A 19,968-nucleotide genomic window follows, 5' to 3' on the forward strand; every position below is an offset into this window, starting at 1 on the left:
CGATCTTGCATAAGGAGAGTATTTTGCCGCGAGGTAAAGGGAAGATGTGCGATGGTGCGAGGACGTACTGTGGCAACATGCGTACATGGGCATGCACAATGATTCCTCCTTGACCCCGACGACCGGAGCGCGGGATCTGGCGCAAGGAATATCAATGCTAGGTCTTGTGTTCACATGTGTGTGCATTGTGCCACAGTGGTGGTGGAGCTTTTTTTTTGCCATTGCATGTTTCTTCTTCTTCTTTTTATCAGAAACACTATATTAAACAACGGCTAGAGGTGCAAGTGGTGATACACTTATGACTTATCCCATGAAACCCGTCAATTAGTCGAATGTTGGACGTAAGATTAACACTACATGTATGGACCGTGGTGCTGGCTGCAAACGCACCCTGCTTGCATCCTTAGCTATAGTATTTTTCATTCACATTTGATCATTCTTTTCTGCTCATATTTTGTATAGCAAAGGTCCGTTCTGTCTATGTGGTCGCTTTGTAGTTGAAGCAAAACATCGTTCCTTTTAACATTTCCAAGCGGTGCATTTCTCTTTCCTGAAAACATGCTATCTTTGCTCAGCATTTTGAATAGATTCTTTCCATGAATCCCTCACTTGTATTTTTTTTAAATACACATGATAAGGGCTCTAATCATAGTTTGGCACTTTCATTGAGCCTGACGATCTATAGATTATGAGCAATTTGATTGAGCACTTTGATCATAAGCAGTTTGATAGATCACGATCATCATTAATTGTGCTTACATTGTTCTAGTTTTGGATTAAATGAACAAGCGCCCGAACATGGACAGAAGTTCTGAGCATCACATATTCATAATTAATTATCAACCTACTGGTGTATTTGACTTTGTATTCATGATTAAAAGTCTCAAATGGTCCAAGTATAGTGATGAAAATGAAGCATATTTTCAAGATGTGTCCTTCTTTTTGTCTTAATATATAAACATAGAGACCACACATGCAAGATGTTAGGGGTAATTAACTAGGAACGTTGCAACAACTCCTTCAATAATATTGCTCAAATCACCGTGAATGTATTTTCAGTTTTCTCACATTCCCAATGTAGCGCGTGATGAAGCTATGCACCTAGGGTAGGGTCATAGACCTGATCTAGACATCCTCCCCTAGGACATCACCCTAAAGCCAGGATCATTCAAAGGGTACCATCATCCACTCGGCCAAAGATGTTCCACTCGGAAGAATCAATGTCACTCGACCGTCGCAGAAGTCACTCGACAGTCAGAAGAGCTAAAGCCACTCTGCATGAACAATGGTCGGGCATTTACTTATAGGCTTAATTGTCATTTATAGCACTTTAGTATGGGCGTTACCAGTAACGTTCTCTCTTTAATGTACCTTAAACCCTCTGTGACGTGGGCTGGCTGGGGTCCTGGCGCACTCTATATAAGCCACCCCCTCCACAGGCACAAGGGTTCGAACCCCCTGTAACTCACACGCATATAATCTAGTCGACCGCCTCCGGGCTCTGAGACGTAGGGCTGTTACTTCCTCCAAGAAGGGCCTGAACTCGTAAAACCCGCGTGTACAACTCCTCCATAGCTAGGATCTTGCCTCTACATTCCTACCACCCCATTCTACTGTCAGACTTAGAACCACGACAGTTAGCGCCCACCTTGGGCAGGTGTCTTAGCGACTTGTTGGAGAAGTTGCAATTTTTTCAATCCCCATCAACATGGTTTCAGGCGGAGGTTTGGCCGAGGGCCGCGAGATCCGTCTCGACGCGCTCGTATTCATCGCCGACGACTCCGCTTGGCTCCAAGAAGCGCCACTCGACGTCGAGGTGCTCCCCGTCCGCAGGGCAATGCACTTTTGCGCGTGCGTCTGTGGCGTCCTCCTACGGCAGCCGTCGACTCAGTATCGGTCAGCTCCTGTGCTGACCACCCTCCCTACAGCCCGCCGGAGCAAACGTTCCGGTCGATCGAGACTTCAGCGGTGGGTGAGGCATGCGGTGGCTCGCCAGTCGGCCACCCCCCAAGTCACGGCAATCGAGCCCGACGAAACTCTCTACGGCCTGTTCGACTGGCTCCGTAGAAACTGCATCCGAGTGCGACATCAGCGACCCCGCGGTGGAAGTTTTGATGGTCAATGGACCACGCAGTCCTCCTGGCTTCACCCGTGAAGATGAAGGCGATGGGGGCGGCGATCCGTCGCGTGTTCACGAGGAGTACCGCCCCGAACCCCTCTCTTCGCAGCGGAGGGAAGAACTTCGCCACCAGAACATGGATGCGCTTCACAATCCTATCGTCGGAGAAACCCCTGAGGCCCAGGCCTTGGAGGAGGCGCACCTGGCTAACTTGGCTGAGCGCACTCGACTGGAGAACCTCCAGCGCGCACTCGATGAGCGTGCTCGGCAGCGTATCCCCGAGTCCAGTTGACGTCAACTTTTTCTGCCTCCAACTCAGGTATACCGAACTCCGATCCTGAATCTCGCAGCTGCGGCCCGAATAGCGGAGTCAATTCAACCTTCCCAGTCAGAAGTTGGTCGAGGTTTGGTGCAAATCCGGGCTTTGCTCCGAGCAGTGGGTATCTCAGTCGCGGAATAGGATCCATAGCAGATCTGTGGTTGCATACACAGTCCAGTCGGCTCACAACCCGAGATCGCCCCCGAGATGTGAGGGACATGGAGACCGGCGAGATCAGTACAGAAACCATGAGCAGTATGATCATCGACTCAATCATGATGATCGTCGTCGAGTGCCCACGCCTCCCCCAAGGAGTGGGTCATACGTACCTCGGCAGCATGATGACAGACGTCCTCACAGTGGTGGGCAAAGGATTCCAGTCGACCCCGGAGAACCGGGCTTTGATGCGAGATCTATTCTCGTTCAGGGTCTGGTCGACAGAAACCGAGCTCATAGAGAAGGCCACGATAGAGATTTTCCAACCAACAACAGAGTGCATGTCTCAGGTCCAGAGTGCTTTAGCAGAGCCATCAGGGCTGCAGTGATTCCACCCAACTTCAGGTTGGCGACTGGAGTCAGTAAGTTCACTGGTGATTCCAAGCCTGACACTTGGCTTGAGGATTACCGAGTGGCTGTACAGATTGGTGGTGGCAACGATGAAGTTGCCATGAAGCATCTCCCTTTGATGTTAGAGGGCTCGGCCAGAGCGTGGTTGAATCAGTTAGCGCCTGGTAGTATTTATACTTGGGAAGATCTGGCCCGGGTATTTATCAGAACATTTGAAGGTACTTGCAAACGGCCAGCAGGGCTGACGGAATTACAGTGTTGCGTTCAGAAACCGAATGAGACTCTGAGAGATTATATCCAGAGGTGGATCACATTACACCATACGGTGGAGAATGTGTCAGACCACCAAGCAATTTGTGCCTTCAAAGAAAGCATTAAGTATCGGGAATTGAATCTGAAATTCGGTCGGACAGGAGATATGACTCTGACTCGGATGATGGAGATTGCCACCAAATACACCAATGGTGAAGAGGAAGACCGACTCCGGAGTGGTAAGCACAAAACAGTCGCCCACGAAACCGGAGGAGGGAACTCCAGTCGGAAGCAGAAGCGCAAAGCCGAGCCAGCTGCTCCTGGAGAAGCCTTAGCCGTGACTCAAGGAAAGTTCAAAGGGAAACCCAAGGGACCGTGGAACCCCAAGAAAGTAAAAGATCAAGATGGAAATGATGTGCTAGATTTACCATGCCACATTCACACTAAGAAAGATGAAGAGGGTAATCTCATTTACCCGAAGCATACCACTCGATAGTGTCGACTCCTAATCCAGCAATTCTGAGAGAAACAGCCCAAGGAAAAGGAGAAGGAAACGGACAAAGTTGAGGATGAGGAAGAGGACGATGATGGTTACCCCCACGTCAATTCCACTTTGATGATTTTCGCTGATGTTGAGAGTAAGAGTCAACTGAAAGTCATCAATAGAGAGGTGAATATGGTCGCTCCGGTGACATCCAGTTATTTGAAATGGTCTCAGACTGCCATTACATTCGACCAGTCCGATCACCCAGCGCACATAGCCACCCCTAGGAGGCAAGCGCTGGTGGTCGACCCAGTAGTCGAAGGCACTCGATTGACTAAGGTTCTGATGGACGGTGGCAGTGGTCTGAATATACTATATGCAGAGACGTTGAAAGGAATGGACATTTCGATGTCCAGACTCAGTGAAAGCAATATCAGTTTCCATGGAGTTATTCCTGGTAAGAAGGTTGCGTCACTCGGCCAGATCGCCCTGGATGTAGTTTTTGGTGATTCCAAGAATTACCGCAAAGAAAAGTTGACACTCGAAGTCGTGGATTTCCAGAGTGCTTATCATGCCATTCTGGGCAGGCTAGCTTATGCACGTTTTATGGCTCGACCATGTTACGTGTACCTCAAATTGAAGATGCCTGGTCCTAAAGGGGTGATCACTATCACTGGCAATCGAAAGAAGGCAGAAGAGTGCTTCCAGAAGGGCTCAAAGATCGCCGATGCACAGATGGTAGTAGTGGAATTGCAAGAGTATCAAAAAAATGTAGATCCAAGTGATTTGTTGTGAGCTAAGAAGCCTGCCACAGATTCAGCATTCCATTCGTCTGGTGAAACAAAGCCGATTCATATTCACCCCACGGATCCCAATGCTGCTCCGACTCACATTTCAGCAACACTCGACTCCAAATAGGAAGAAGCGCTCATCTAGTTCCTCTGTGAGAACTGGGACATCTTTGCATGGAAACCTTCTTACATGCCAGGTGTTCCCAGGGGACTGGCTGAGCATCGTTTGCGAGTCGACCCAAAAGTGAAACCAGTAAAAGAACATCTTCGACGATCCGCCGTACAGAAGAGAAAGGCAATCAGTGAAGAAGTGGCTCGGCTTCTAGCACCTGAGTTTATCCGAGAGATTTATCACTCTGAGTGGTTAGCTAATGTTGTCATGGTTCCAAAGAAGGACGACTCACTTCGCATGTGCATTGACTTCAAACATATCAATCGGGCCTGCCCGAAAGATCACTTTCCTCTCCCTCGCATCGACCAAATAGTCGACTCGACTGCGGGGTGTGAGCGTTTGTCCTTTTTGGACGCTTATTCCAGGTATCATCAGATCCGTCTGTATGGACCCGATGAGATAGAAACAGCTTTCATCACCCCATTTGGGTGCTTCTGTTATGTCACTATGCCATTCGGCTTGAAGAACGCTGGAGCCACATTCATACAGATGATTCAGAAGTGTTTACTCACTCAGATCAGTCGGAATGTAGAAGCATACATGGATGACATTGTGGTCATGTCACGTAAAGGTTCCGACCTACTGGCTGACCTTGGTGAAACCTTTGCTAACCTCAGAAGGTATGATATCAAGCTTAATCCATCAAAGTGCACGTTTGGAGTTCTAGGCGGAAAATTACTCGGTTTTCTCGTTTCCGAACGAGGGATCGACGCTAACCCAGAGAAAGTGGGTGTCAAACTCCGGATGAAATGCCCTGTGCGTGTGCATGATGTCCAAAAGCTTACTGGTTGTTTGGCCGCCCTAAGTTGATTCATTTCTCGCCTCGGTGAAAAGGCACTACCTCTTTACCGACTGATGAAGAAGTCAATAAGTTCAAGTGGACTCCTGAAGCTGATGCAGCACTTGCAGAGCTTAAAGCCCTGCTTTCCACCCAGCCGGTGCTTGCTTCTCCAATCAGCAAAGAGCCTTTACTGCTTTACATTGCAGCCACTGGACAAGTCGTTAATACATTACTTACGGTCGAGCAGGAAGAATAAGGAAAAGCTTCCAAAGTTCAGTATACTATGTTTCTGAAGTTTTGACTCCATCAAAGCAAAGATATCCACATTATCAGAAGCTTGTTTATGGGATTTATATGACCACGAAGAAGGTTGCACATTACTTCTCTGACCACTCCATTACAGTCGTTAGCGACGCTCAATTATCAGAGATTTTGAACAACAGAGATGCAACTGGTCGAGTGGCAAAGTGGGCGATTGAACTCCTTCCCTTAGATATCAAGTTCGAAGCAAAGAAAGCTATCAAGTCCCAAGCAATAGCGGATTTCCTTGCCGAGTGGATCGAACAGCAACTGCCGACTCAAGTTCACTCGGAGCACTGGACCATGTTCTTTGATGGTTCCAAGATGCTGAATGGTTCCGGTGCTGGGGTGGTACTGGTATCCCCCCGAGGAGACAAGCTCAGATATGTCCTCCAGATTCACTTTGATTCCTCCAATAACGAAGCAGAATATGAAGCACTCTTGTATGGGTTACGTATGGCCATCTCACTCGGCGTCCGTCACCTCATGGTCTATGGCGACTCAGATTTGGTAGTCAATCAAGTGATGAAGGAGTGGGACGTTAGAAGCCCAGCCATGACTGGCTACTATAACGAGGTGAGGAAGTTGGAAAAGAAGTTTGAGGGGTTAGAGCTCCATCATATACCCTGACTGAAAAACCAAGCAGCCGATGATTTAGCAAAGATAGGCTCCAAGAGAGAAGCCATTCCTAGTAATGTGTTCCTGGAGCATATTCATACACCTTCAGTTCAAGAAGATCCCTTCATTGAAGAGCCCCCACAGCCAAAGAGTGCCACCGATCCGACTGAAGTCGAGATTCCAGCCGTGGTCGACCTAATCATGGATATTTTGGTTATTACTCCCGACTGGACAGTGTCGTACATTGCGTATATCCTTAGGAGGGAACTCCCAGAGGATGAAGAAGAGGCTCGACAGATCGTCCGTCGATACAAAGCCTTTACTGTGATAAGAGGGTAGCTGTTCAGGGAAAGTATAACCGGAGTCGGCCAGAAATGCATAACCCCGGAAGAAGGTCTAGCGATCCTCAACGACATCCACTCGGGGACCTGTGGCCACCATGAGTCCTCTAGGACCGTCGTGGCTAAAGCATACCGAGCTAGATTTTATTGTCCACGAGCAAATGAAATGGCGAAAGATATAGTCGACAGATGTGAAGGCTGCCAGTTTTACTCCAATATGTCCCACAAAACTGCATCAGCCCTAAAGACCATTCCACTCGTCTGGCCCTTTGCTGTTTGGGGATTAGATATGGTTGGACCGCCGAGGACTGGTAGGATCGGCTTCACTCACGTGCTTGTAGCAATCGACAAGTTTACCAAGTGGATTGAAGCCAAGCCTATCAAGAATCTAGAAGCTAGTACTGCCGTCAGCTTCATCAGAGAATTGACGTTCAGATACAGAGTTCCACACAGCATCATCACTGACAATGGATCGAACTTCAATTCAGATGAGTTCAGAGCCTTCTACGCCTCCCAAGGCACGCGAGTCGACTATGCTTCAGTCGCCCATCCCCAGTCGAATGGACAAGCAGAGAGAGCAAATGGCCTGATTCTCAAAGGATTGAAACCCCGACTGATACGAGACCCCAAGCATGCAACAGGCGCCTGGGTTGATGAACTTCCATCAGTTCTTTGGGGATTGATGACAACTCCCAATTGGTCGACTGGTCGAACTCCATTCTTCTTGGTCTATGGAGCTGAAGCTGTTCTACCGAGTGACTTGCTTCATAATGCACCACGAGTCGAGCTCTTCTCTGAAGACGAAGCAGAGCAAGCTCGGCAGGACGCAGTCAACCTCCTAGAGGAGGAAAGAGAGATGGCCTTGATCTGGTCGACCATTTATCAGCAATACTTGCGTCGATTCCATGCCAGAAACTTGAAAGGTCGAGCCTTTCAAGAGGGATACCTGGTTCTTCGAGTGGATCAGCAGAAACCACACAAGCTCGCTCCTGCTTGGGAAGGCCCTTCATTGTCACCAGAGTGCTCCACAACGGGGCATACCACCTTTACAATGTCGAGCAGAAGAAGGACGAGCCACGGGCTTGGAATGCAGAGTTGCTCCGCCCCTTTTACACTTAAGTACCCATTCAAATAAAATGTAATAAGAAGTACCTTTGTAATTTGCTTATCAAAGACAAGAGCTTTACAGTCCTCTTAGACGATTGTTGTTGCTTTTATTTGCGTCTGAAATCCCCCAGTGGGTGACTTACCCGCGAATCCGTTTTGCCTAAGTTTAAAAGAAAATCCTACCGAGTGGTGAGCAAGCCTCCCACTCGGGGGCTTAGCTGCGAATCCGTTTCGCCTAAGTTTAAAAGAAAATCCTACCGAGTGGTGAGCAAGCCTCCCACTCAGGGGCTTAGCTGCAGTCCAGTACTCGCCTAAGTTTAAAAAATCCTACCGAGTGGTGAGCAAGCCTCCCACTCGGAGGCTTAGCTGCAGTCCAGTACTCACCTAAGTTTGTAAAATTCTACCGAGTGGTGAGCAAGCCTCCCACTCGGGGGCTTAGCTGCGAATCCGTTTCGCCTAAGTTTAAAAGAAAATCCTACCGAGTGGTGAGCAAGCCTCCCACTTGGGGACTTAGCTGCAGTCCAGTACTCGCCTAAGTTTAAAAAATCCTACTGAGTGGTGAGCAAGCCTCCCACTCGGAGGCTTAGCTGCAGTCCAGTACTCACCTAAGTTTGTAAAATTCTACCGAGTGGTGAGCAAGCCTCCCACTCGGGGGCTTAGCTGCGAATCCGTTTCGCCTAAGTTTAAAAGAAAATCCTACCGAGTGGTGAGCAAGCCTCCCACTTGGGGACTTAGCTGCAGTCCAGTACTCGCCTAAGTTTAAAAAATCCTACTGAGTGGTGAGCAAGCCTCCCACTCGGAGGCTTAGCTGCAGTCCAGTACTCGCCTAAGTTTGTAAAATCCTACCGAGTGGTGAGCAACCCTCCCACTCGGGGGCTTAGCTGCAGTTCAGTACTCGCCTAAGTTTGTAAAATCCTACCGAGTGGTGAGCAACCCTCCCACTCGGGGGCTTAGCTGCAGTCCAGTACTCGCCTAAGTTTGTAAAATCCTACCGAGTGGTGAGCAACCCTCCCACTCTGGGGCTTAGCTGCAGTCCAGTACTCGCCTAAATTTGTAAAATCCTACCGAGTGGTGAGCAACCCTCCCACTCGGAGGCTTAGCTGCAGTCCAGTACTCGCCTAAGTTTGTAAAATCCTACCGAGTGGTGAGCAACCCTCCCACTCGGAGGCTTAGCTGCAGTCCAGCACTCGCCTAAGTTTAAAAAATCCTACCGAGTGGTGAGCAACCCTCCCACTCGGAGGTCCAGCACTCGCCTCAGTTTAAAAAATCCTACCAAGTGGTGAGCAACCCTCCCACTCGGAGGCTTAGCTGCAGTCCAGTACTCGCCTAAGTTTAAAAAATCCTACTGAGTGGTGGGCGACCCTCTCACTCGGGAGCTTAGCTGCAGTCCAGTACTCACCTAAGGTTTAAAGTCCATCCTTATCCGCAAGGACGATGAGGTGCAGGTCGACTACAACCATCTCCTTTGGAGCTGTGCCACAAATACAACATACGCTCCATCCCCATCTGCAAGGACGACGAGGTGCAGGTCGACTACAACCTTCTCCTTAGGAGCTGCGCCACAAGTACAATGTGCGCTCCATCCCCATCCGCAAGGACGACGAGGTGCAGGCCGACTGCAACCTTCTCCTTCGGAGCTGCGCCACAAATACAACATACGCTCCACCCCTGTCCGCGAAGACAACGAGATGCAGGTCGAAAGATTATTCAGAATAAAGAGCAAATCCCACTCGAAGGCAAATATAAGCATATTTAGAAATAAACCAAGTTCAGACATATCCTAAAAATTCCAGACAATGGATCAAAAGTATTCGAGCGCCAAGCCCGAACGAGTTTAACGGTTATAGCAACCACTCGACATTCCGAGGCAAATTTAGGGCAGATTTAAATCTCAAAGTTTGTTCACTTCGGCAGGAGGAGGGCTGGCGGGTTCGACGAATTCGTCCAAGTAAATTCCATCTGCAATCCGAGTGGTGGCAGCGATGAAAGTCTCCATGAAGGACTGGAAATCATGTCTTTTGGTGTTGGCGACCTTGATCGCCGCCAGCTTATCTTCGCGGGCTTCCTTGCAGTGGACTCTTACCAAGGACAATGCCACGTCTGCACCACACCGGGCAGAGGACGTCTTCCATTCTTGCACTCGACCAGGGACCTCGTTGAGGCGAGCCATCAGAGACTCGAGGTCATTTTGAAGCGTCGCCCTTGGCCAGAATGATGAGTCAATCCGTGAAATTGCCACCTTCAGACGAGCGAGGTAACTTGTAACACCGGCGACACGGGATTCTAGTCGAAGCACATTCATGGCAGCCTCGTCGCCGACTAGAGAAACAATAGGGTCCAAACCCGTCTTGATCCGTCCAGTTTCCTCGTCAAAGTTTTGGCAGAATTCTGCAGTCAAGGAGTTAGTGAGTCGACTGGACTGGACTAACTTGCAAGCAGTAAAGCAGTCGGATTAAAAGGAGTACCTTCCAGCATAAGAAAGAGCTTCTTGGCGAGAGTTCTCAGATAAGCTTCCACGTCATTTCTCTTACGAGCCGTGGATTCCAGCTTCTCATTCAGAGCCATCTTATCCTTCTTCAGACGATTTACCTCTCGGTTGGATTCGGTGAGAGAGGACTTCAGCTTGCTTACTTCTTCTTCCAGCACTCTGACCGAAGCCAGCTTCTGATCAGCGAGGGCAGTCTTATCTTGAGCCTCCTTCTGCGCAGCTGCAAGGTCCAAGTCCTTCTTCTCCAGAGCCAACCTCATTTTCTCTGCAAAATAAGCAATCGGATCAAACAAGAGATCGAAGAAATATTTTAAAGGACGATCGACGTGAGCAGTCGATAGGCAGTTACCATCCATACCAGCAGCTTCATCTTGAGCTTTCTTCAATTTTTGTTGGGCCAGCTCCAAGTCAAGGTTGAGTTGCCTCATATTATTTACTTTCGAGTGAATAAAACTTAAAAGTTTACTCAGACCCCAGCCGACTGCCCGCAGTCGACCGCGGTCTCGGGGACTACACCCAGCGGGTGCACTTGGCGTGCCCCCACTGATTCAGATCCCACTCGACCGGTCCGCCCGGGTCGAGTAAAAACAAGAAGAAGAAAGAGAGAAGAACTATTCAGACCCCGGCCGACTACCAGCAGTCGACCGCGGTCTCAGGGACTACACCCAGTGGGTGCACTTGACGTGCCCCCACTGGTTAAGATCCCACTCGACCGGTCTGCCCGGGTCGAGGGGAAGAAAGGAAAGTGAAAAGAAGTACTCAGACCCTAGCCGACTGCCCACAGTCGACTGCGGTCTCGGGGACTACACCCAGTGGGTGCACTTAGCATGCCCCCACCGGTTCAGATCCCACTCGCCCAGGCCAAGTGGAAGAGCGCAAATACTAAAGACAACAAAACACCCAGTGGGTGTATAGATTCGACGCAAACAATAAGAGATTGTATGAAAGAAAATATTTCAGGTAGCATATCCTAATAGAACAAGGTCAGTCGAAAGCCAACTTACCTGGACATTGTCCCGAAGAGCCGCGCTGGCATCGTAAGCAGCCTGGCTGTTGTCGTGCACCGTCTTTATCCGCTCCATCATCACGCTAGCCTGATGGATAGCCTCCGCAGCGGCGTCCGCCTGGCTTTTCGGAACATGATAGTTGGTGAAGAAAGGAGCAGACGGCCCAGATGCGGCAGCTTGGAGCTCTGAGGCATGAGGTTGGATGGCTGAAGGAAACACTGGTACAATCGACGGTGCAGGGCGCTCACTCGACAATGGGACAGCAAAAGTTACAGAGGCCCCACCCGCATCTTCATGTTGTTGGATGGTTGGTTCTGTCGTCAGTCCCGGCTGAGATGTCTTGCCAGCCGCTACTTTTTTGTCCTTTCTGGACCTCGGGACCACATCTTCATCATCATCCGAAAGCTCGATAACGTTGGGTGGGGCTGCAAATAAATCAGTCGACCCCTAGTGAATCGCCAGAATTTAATTGACCAAATAATCAAGAACAAGATCATGAGAATTGTACCTGGATAGGAGGTAACCGCGTCTTCCATTTCCTCGTCTTGGTATTGGCGGGAGGAAGTTCCAGAGGTAGCAGCACTGCAAATGTCAGCATTCAGTCGGTTATGTTCTGTTACTCGGGTCGACCAAAGGATCAGGTCAGATGGTTACCCAGAGATGGTGGAATGATCACTTTGATTCTGGGAAAAGCCTTCGGCGGTGGATGATGCGACCTTCAATGGTTTCGGCGCTGGAGGCAGCGCGGTCTTGATCTGTTTCGATACTTTCTCGGTTGGCACCGGAGAAGACGTCTGAGGGCGCTTTGAAGACTGCCTAGTTGGTGCGGCCACCAGGTCAGGGGTGCTTGCCGGGTCGTGAGCGTGCTTGGACCTCCTTTCTCTTCGAGGAGGCGAGTCGACCTCTTCTTCGTCACTCGGGGCGTCGCTCTCCTCATCCTCCTCTGCATCCGAGTGCCACTCGCCACTCTCGCCCCCGCTCGCCTCTTCCTCGACATTTTGCTCCTGCACTCCATTGGGCATTGAGTACATATCAACAAGAGCCTGAAAGACAAGGAATAAAAGAAAGACAGTCGACTGTCAACAAGATGCTACATAGTAAAACAAGAAGACACTCGACAATGCAGAATCGTACCTGTTCCAGTTGACGCGAATGGTCGAATGGAACCACCCTCCTGGACCCTCGGGGATTGTCCTTGTTGCCGGTAATACCCCTTAGCCACTGCTCCACCGTATCCTCGCTGACATCCTCCTGGTGGATCCGAGTGGAATCCTCGAGTCCCGAGTACATCCACATTGGATGGTCACGATCTTGGAGTGGTTGGATGCGTCGACTGAGGAAGACCTCCAACAGGTCCATAACGGTCACTCCGCCGCGGACAAGTTGGACAACCCGCTCGACCAACACCTTCACCTGCGCCTTCTCCTCCGGGATCACTCTCAAGGTGGAGGGCTTCTCCACTCGAGCCATGGAAAAGGGGGGAAGTCCAGTCGACTGGCCCGGGGTTGGCTGGTCCTTGCAGTAGAACCAGGTCGACTGCCAACCCCGGACCGAGTCGGGAAGGATCATAGTTGGGGAAGTGCTTTTGTTCCTCATTTGAATTCCAAGACCCCCACACATCTGTATCACGTGCGTCCTCTCGTCACTCGGGTTGGCCTTCTTGACCGTCTGAGAGCGACATGTGAATATGTGCTTGAAGAGACCCCAGTGTGGTCGACAACCCAAGAAGTTCTTGCACATGGACACGAAAGCGGCAAGGTACACGATGGTGTTTGGAGAAAAATGGTGGAGTTGAGCCCCAAAGAAGTTCAAGAAACTGCAAAAGAAAGAGTGGGGAGAAAATAAAATCCGCGGTCGACATGGGTGGCAAGGAGAACGCACTCACCCTCCTGCGACTGCGACTCTGTCTCGTTCCCCGGGAGCCGCGCCGATTTGTGGGGGATCAGTCCCCCCTCAACCAGGTCGTCGATGTCATCTTGACTGATTGTCGAGCGGATCCAGTCGCCCTGGATCCAGCCAGGCGGCAGGCCGGACCTCGACGAAGATCCGCCCTGGCTGGTCTTCTTCCCTTTCGCCTTCGCCGTCGTCTTCTTCGCACGCTCCAACGCCACCGTCTTCTCCTTCCCCATGGCAGCGAATCGAGTTCGAGCGAGGCGACGATGCCGAGAGCAGAAGCAGGCGCAGCAGAGGAATCTGAGGAGGAGGAAGAAGAATGGGGGCGCACTGTTCAAGAGCCTCGGTCTGGTGCCTTATATAAGGTCACTTCCGAGTGACTGACTTGTAGGCCCAGACGATCTTATCAAATCCCGCAACAGTCGCGCGCGCGATACGTGGAAAAAAGGTGGCGCAGAGATCGAGGTGGCCTGCCTAATCCGTCTCGATTACTGCGACCTCCCCCGCCCGGCGCGCTTCCCAAAATTTGAATCCCGTGAAATCTGCATACGGCAGAACAACCCGTCCGATGGAAGATTTTTTCCATATCAACACTCGAAACTTAACAACGAAAGTTCACTCGACAAAACCAAGAATGGATTAAGGTGACTGAACAAGTAGTTGAAGCCATCATGAATGTTCATTCGACCTCTGGGCGAGACATTCTCAAAGCACAAAAGCTGAATCAGAGAGATTATCAACTCCTTCTCCACTCAAACCCTAAACCATTCAGGGGCTAATGATGAAGCTATGTACCTAGGGTAGGGTCACAGACCTGATCTAGACATCCTCCCCTAGGACATCACCCTAAAGCCAAGATCATTCAAAGGGTACCATCATCCACTCGGCCAAAGACATTCCACACGGAAGAATCATTGTCACTCGACCGTCGCAGAAGTCACTCGACAGTCAGAAGAGCTAAAGCCACTCTGCATGAACAACGGCCGGGCATTTACTTATAGGCTTAATTGTCATTTATAGCACTTTAGTGTGGGCTTTACCAGTAATGTTCTCTCTTCAATGTACCTTAAACCCTTTGTGACGTGGGCTGGCTGGGGTCCTGGCGCACTCTATATAAGCCACCCCCTCCACAGGCACAAGGGTTCGAACCCCCTGTAACTCACACGCATATAATCCAGTCGACCGCCTCCGGGCTCCGAGACGTAGGGCTGTTACTTCCTCCGAGAAGGGCCTGAACTCGTAAAACTCGCGTGTACAACTCCTCCATAGCTAGGATCTTGCCTCTACATTCCTACCCCCCCATTCTACTGTCAGACTTAGAACCACGACAACGCGTACGTCCAACTCCACCCAATCAATCATACAACACTACTGATCTCACTCTTTGGAATATGTATTGCCTTCGTGTTGGATTGGCTGCATATATCATGGCAAAGAGAGCAAATATAGTTGGACAATGGGCACAGAACTGGACTACGTATGAATATGTGAACTCCACCTTAGGACTAACAATACTGTTCATTTTTTAATTGAGTCACAATACTTTTCACCAAAAGCTCAAAGTTAAATAATGTGAAACCTATAGGGTAAATGGATTATATATTTGATCCCTAATCGTGAGATAAGTGGATAACAAACCAAAGAAAAATAGGGACAGAAGTAAGTACTCCCTTCGTTCCGAAATAGTTGAAGTTCGAGATTTACCCTAAGTCAAACTTCTTTAAGTTTGACCATGTATATTGAAAAATATATTATGAATACAACATCAAATATTTATTTTATGAATCTGATGAAACAATTTTTGTGTGGATGTTGGTATATTTTTTAATAGATTAGTCAAACTTAGCAATGTTTGACTTAGGACAAACCTAAAACTTCAAGTATTTTGGAATGGTGAGAGCAATACACTCCATGCATTTGCTACATGGTCACATACTACTCATGCGGGTTGCATTTCCCCCTAGAACTTCCACTCCTAGTAGTTAAATGCATAATGCAAACATATGGTACCCAAATTTTGGGTGCGCGTTACACAGGAACATGAAGATTCGATCCCTTTACTAGCATTAACTACTATCTCCACCCATCCTTTTGAATTTATGCAGTTATTGTACATGAAACTTAGAATGTTACTTTTATATGTAAACTCTAAATAATAGTACTGTAAAAATACTTTTCATGGAAAACTATGTCATTTGCACCTTACGAACTCGAATAGTTGCTTGACCACACATACACTTAACCAATTTATAAGTTGCAAAACAACTACTTACCTTCGCAAGACACATTTGAGAAATAAAAAAGAATAATGAATACCAATTGGACCTCATTACCAAAATGTGATGTGATTTCTTAAGATGGTATATGCTAGTGTTTTGTGTTGGAACTATTTTTGATTATGGAAGTTCTTAATGAATTAGTAAAGTAACCCGGTCGAATGAGATAACATATTTTAGTTGTTAGTGAGGAATCACATGAGTTAGTATGACACTTGGAAAATATTGGGTTTTGGTAAATATTAAATTAGGTATGGTTAGTTTTATAAGAATTTGTTTTTGTGTTGCTTAGGCCATGTAAGGTGTTAGAATTGCATTTGAGTCCATTGATTTTGTTAGGAGAAGCACATTGCTTGTTCTACAAAACAAAACCCCATAGATGTAAACATGTGAAGAATACCTTAGGGCTCCATTTTACTACATAAGGGAATGTATATATGTTGGCTCTGCCCATGATGTCATTATGGTTGCATGTGTATAGAATCCTTAACCCCGAATTCTCCAAAGTTGGTGTTTATTCTAAGCACAACTCGTCCCAAGACATCTAGGGACATGTTTTCTGATACCCTTAAGTCTGAGCAGCATTGCAGACATGTAGCTCCTCATAACTGCTAGTTCTTTTGTTTGTTGTATAGAGTCTTGGCTCTGTTCTTCTTGCTAGCTATGCGGGCAACTAGTATGGGGATAACGATTATTACTAGTAGGTTGCACTAGGAAAACTAGATGCATATATGAGTGAATATATCAAGATAATCCATTTCAAAAATATATCGAGCTTAGGCCAAATACAGTGTGTCCTTTATAAGGCCTTTTTATGCTTGAACAAGGGAAGATTTCTAGGAGACATAGATATCAATTCACCAACAATAAACCACAAGAAACTCCAATTTTTAAGGTAATTTCATAAAAAATATCATAAGGAAATATGTGTTGATGGAAAGTGCATGTGATAACCCTCACAACAAAGGGCATCATTAAGCTTTGATACATTTTAGAGCCATTTTGCTAAAAAAACACGAATTAATTCATGGCGCGACATGAAGTGCACAACCATTCCAGATCTATAACATGGAGTGTTGATGCGGTAGTGTGCGAGTATATGTACATAACTATCATTTTCATGCGCAACAACGATAAAGGGTACAAGATGGATCTCGAGAATGGTTAAGTACTACTGGGTTGTTGTCCCTTTTCAAAACAAAGAATCTGGTGGAGTTGGAACATGTGTAGCTTATGTTGTTGCTAATGAAATAGAAAATGAGGCAGTTAGTGTTCTAGGAAGTAAAATTTAGTGTCAGTCTTTGAGATCAACCGTGGTCGACATCCTCCTTTCTTTGTTGCATTAGAACACGCCCTTCCTTTTTCACTTCTCTTCTTCAGTTTCACTCTTATCTTGTTCATCTTTTTTCCTGGTTTATCTTAAAGAACAACTTGTAAGTTAAAGGAGCCTTCTAGAATGTGGATTTGGAGTGTAAACTGGTGAAAATGGATGGTTAGTATTTACATGGACAAAGACCTAACCTAGTTTGCTAGTCTTTGGGTTCAAAATAATGTGGACCTTCACCTACCGCCCTCTGCCTCAACACAACCGCTCTATCCTTAGTACCTCGCTCCAATACCCTCCACTAGACCACGAGTCCACAATCAAGTGTCATGCTTACTCTGCTAGCAACTTAGTTTCCAATCTTACTCCATCACTCAATCGCCCTTCCACAAGTTTGTTCATGACATGTGATGTACTACTATGAGCAATAATCATGTTAACATTCGATGGGGTGTGCTCCTCGATGCCTCACATTCGCAACATGTTGCACATACAACTACTACTAGTTGCCATTGTTCTCTCTCAAATCCAGCATTGCTAGGAGAGCACATATAAATACAAAGGAAGTGGAGCACATCTTTTATAGGAGAATTTGGAGTCATGCTTGAAGAAAAGTAAAGTTTGTTGGGTGCATGAGCTAACTACAAACCCTCATTTAAGACCATATCTTCAAGTAAAAAAGGAATATATTAAATCTTAGTGTCCATGCATGCACTTTTATGAACTCGAAATTCGTAGATGCTTGGTCCAATTCAATGTGATCCACACTAGAGAAAGCACATGAGAGATATCTCATGAATGGGTGGCACCGATGAAGCAAGATAATCGAGTGGATGAAACAATGCTTTGTTGTTTGCACGGACGTTAATTCTCTCATGATATAGCATGTGGATTGTATAAAAACTAATGTCATAATGCTCACTTAGTTATCAGTACATATCAAAAAATGTTTCTAAGAAAAAAATCAATTGGTAACTAGACATTACAATGTAACAAAATATGTAACCAAATTCACAGTGAATAATAACATAATCATCGTTGCATGCTTCGCATCCATTTCATCCAAAACACATTATGAGTTATGGCATAACATACAACACACAATTGGTCTCGTACATCAACCCTTTAACGACTCTGATGGCCTTGATAAATGGCATCATCATGCAAATGTACGCTCCTTCCACTTCGTCACCACCTCGGTAAGCGTCTTGTGTGACATGCCACCTGCCGCCAGTCCACTCCTTGCCGCCTTCTGGAGCTCTGTCACCTTTGTATGCATTGCATCCCCTTCTTCACTATTCATCATATCATTCACAACCTTCGTGATGTCTTTACCAAGAATCATCCCATCCGCTTCTCGAACCTTTGGTCTTAGTGCTACCTTGGTTTCTTCATGTAACATCACTGCATTCTGCCTCTGCTCGGCGTACAGAGGCCACGCGATCATCGGCACGCCATGCATCACGCTCTCTAGCATCGAGTTCCATCCACAATGCGTCAACATGGCTCCGGTGGCCCGGTGGCCGAGGACCCTGACTTGCGGGGCCCAGGATGGGACTACCAGGCCTACCTCCTTGGTCCTCTCCAGGAACCCAGATGGCAGGAACTTGAGTGGATAGTCCTTGCTCTTCGACCCGTCGTAGTAGTTGGCACCGGGGTCGACCCCACTGTCGGTGGGACTCCTCACGACCCACAAAAACCGTTGTCCGGAGAGCTCCAGCCCGCGCGCCAGCTCGTCCATCTGCGCCGCGGGCAGCGCACCTCCGCTGCCGAACGAGACGAACAACACGGACTTGTCGGGCTGTGTGTCGAGCCAGCTGATACAGCCGGTGGCATCGTCGTCGTCGCCGTCGTCAGGCTGCCGTATCACCGGCCCGACGGGGTACACCGGCGGGCGCCCCGGCTCGGGCTGCTGGAGGATCGCCGACGCGTTGGGCTCGATGGCGTCGAACGTGTTCACAAGTATGCCGTCCGCGTCGCGGTACCTCTCGCCGTGGTGCACCATCCAGCGGTAGGCGTCGCTGGTCCTGTCCTGGAGCGGTTGCAGGATGTCGGCGCCGGGCACGGCCCCGCAGCCGGGCAGCCTGACGGGCTCCGTCTGATCACGGAACTCGCCGTCCAGCTCGGCGTCGAGGCGCGGGAGGTGGAGCATGAGGGAGAGCATCAGCAGGTTGGAGGGGAAGAAGAGGTACGCCGGCACGCCGGCGTCCCGCGCCGCCCGCAGCGTGTCGGCGCCGAAGAGGTCCGCCACGAAGGCGACGAGGCTGCCGTCCTTCCCGAGGCCCGCGAGGAGCGCGGCCAGCGCCGGCACGGAGCGCTGGGCCTCGACGGAGAGCAGCGTCTCGATGGCGGCGCCGGCGGCGACGAGGTCGTCGAGCGGGACGGCCGGGAGCGACGCGGAGCCGACGGCCGGCGGGAGGGACGCCAGGAACGCGCGCTGCGCCGTGGAGTCGGAGCTGGCGTAGGTGACGACGGTGGCCGTGAATCCGTGCTCAGCGTGCAGCCGCCGCGCCAGCTCCGCCACCGGCACCACGTGGCCCATGCCCGGCGACGAGAGCAGCGCGACGTGCGGCGCGCGCGCGGCGCCCCGGTCGTCGCTCTCGCCGGCCATCGCTGCCCACCTTCGTGGCCGCACGTACGGTACGGAGAGACGAGTCGAGCGCTCGACCGATCAGTGGCTTATAAATTCGTGCGGACGTGGGAAACGAGGGAACGGATTGGCGCTATATGTAACGCCAGATCCGTCTGTGTCTGATTGATTGTCTCATGGCCGAACACGACTGTGGTTGCTCCGTCGCTGCCGGGCCGGAGAAAGCAATTGTTTATACTCCCTCCATTTCATAATGTAGTGCTTCCTCTATTTCCATGCTTCAATTTTGACTGTAAATTTAACTATTAAGACCGATTGCAGCGGGAGCAAAAATTATATGAGTGAATTCGCATTCGAAAAAAGTTTTCAATTATATAATTTTTTCTCCCGCCGTAGTTGGTCTCATTGGTTAAATTTATGATCAAAGTTAGACCTCGGAAAGCGCGGACGCATTATATTTTGAAATGGAGGGAGTAGTGGAGATCATAAAAAAGCTGGGGAAGGCTAGCTCAATTTTGTAGTAGTGCTACGATGGATTA

General features: G+C 48.8%; 1 protein-coding gene across 1 annotated transcript; it reads right to left on the reverse strand.

Moving 5' to 3' along the window:
- Positions 1 to 17,856: 17,856 nt before the first annotated feature.
- On the reverse strand, positions 17,857 to 19,620 carry LOC125514197 (UDP-glycosyltransferase 72B1-like). Its single transcript, XM_048679479.1, has one exon. The coding sequence runs from the start codon at positions 19,448 to 19,450 to the stop codon at positions 17,999 to 18,001; it is 1,452 nt and encodes a 483-aa protein (XP_048535436.1). The 5' UTR covers positions 19,451 to 19,620; the 3' UTR covers positions 17,857 to 17,998.
- Between the last annotated feature and the right edge of the window lie 348 nt (positions 19,621 to 19,968).

The sequence above is a fragment of the Triticum urartu genome, chromosome 6 (assembly GCF_003073215.2).
Source record: "Triticum urartu cultivar G1812 chromosome 6, Tu2.1, whole genome shotgun sequence".
Lineage (NCBI taxonomy): Eukaryota > Viridiplantae > Streptophyta > Magnoliopsida > Poales > Poaceae > Triticum > Triticum urartu.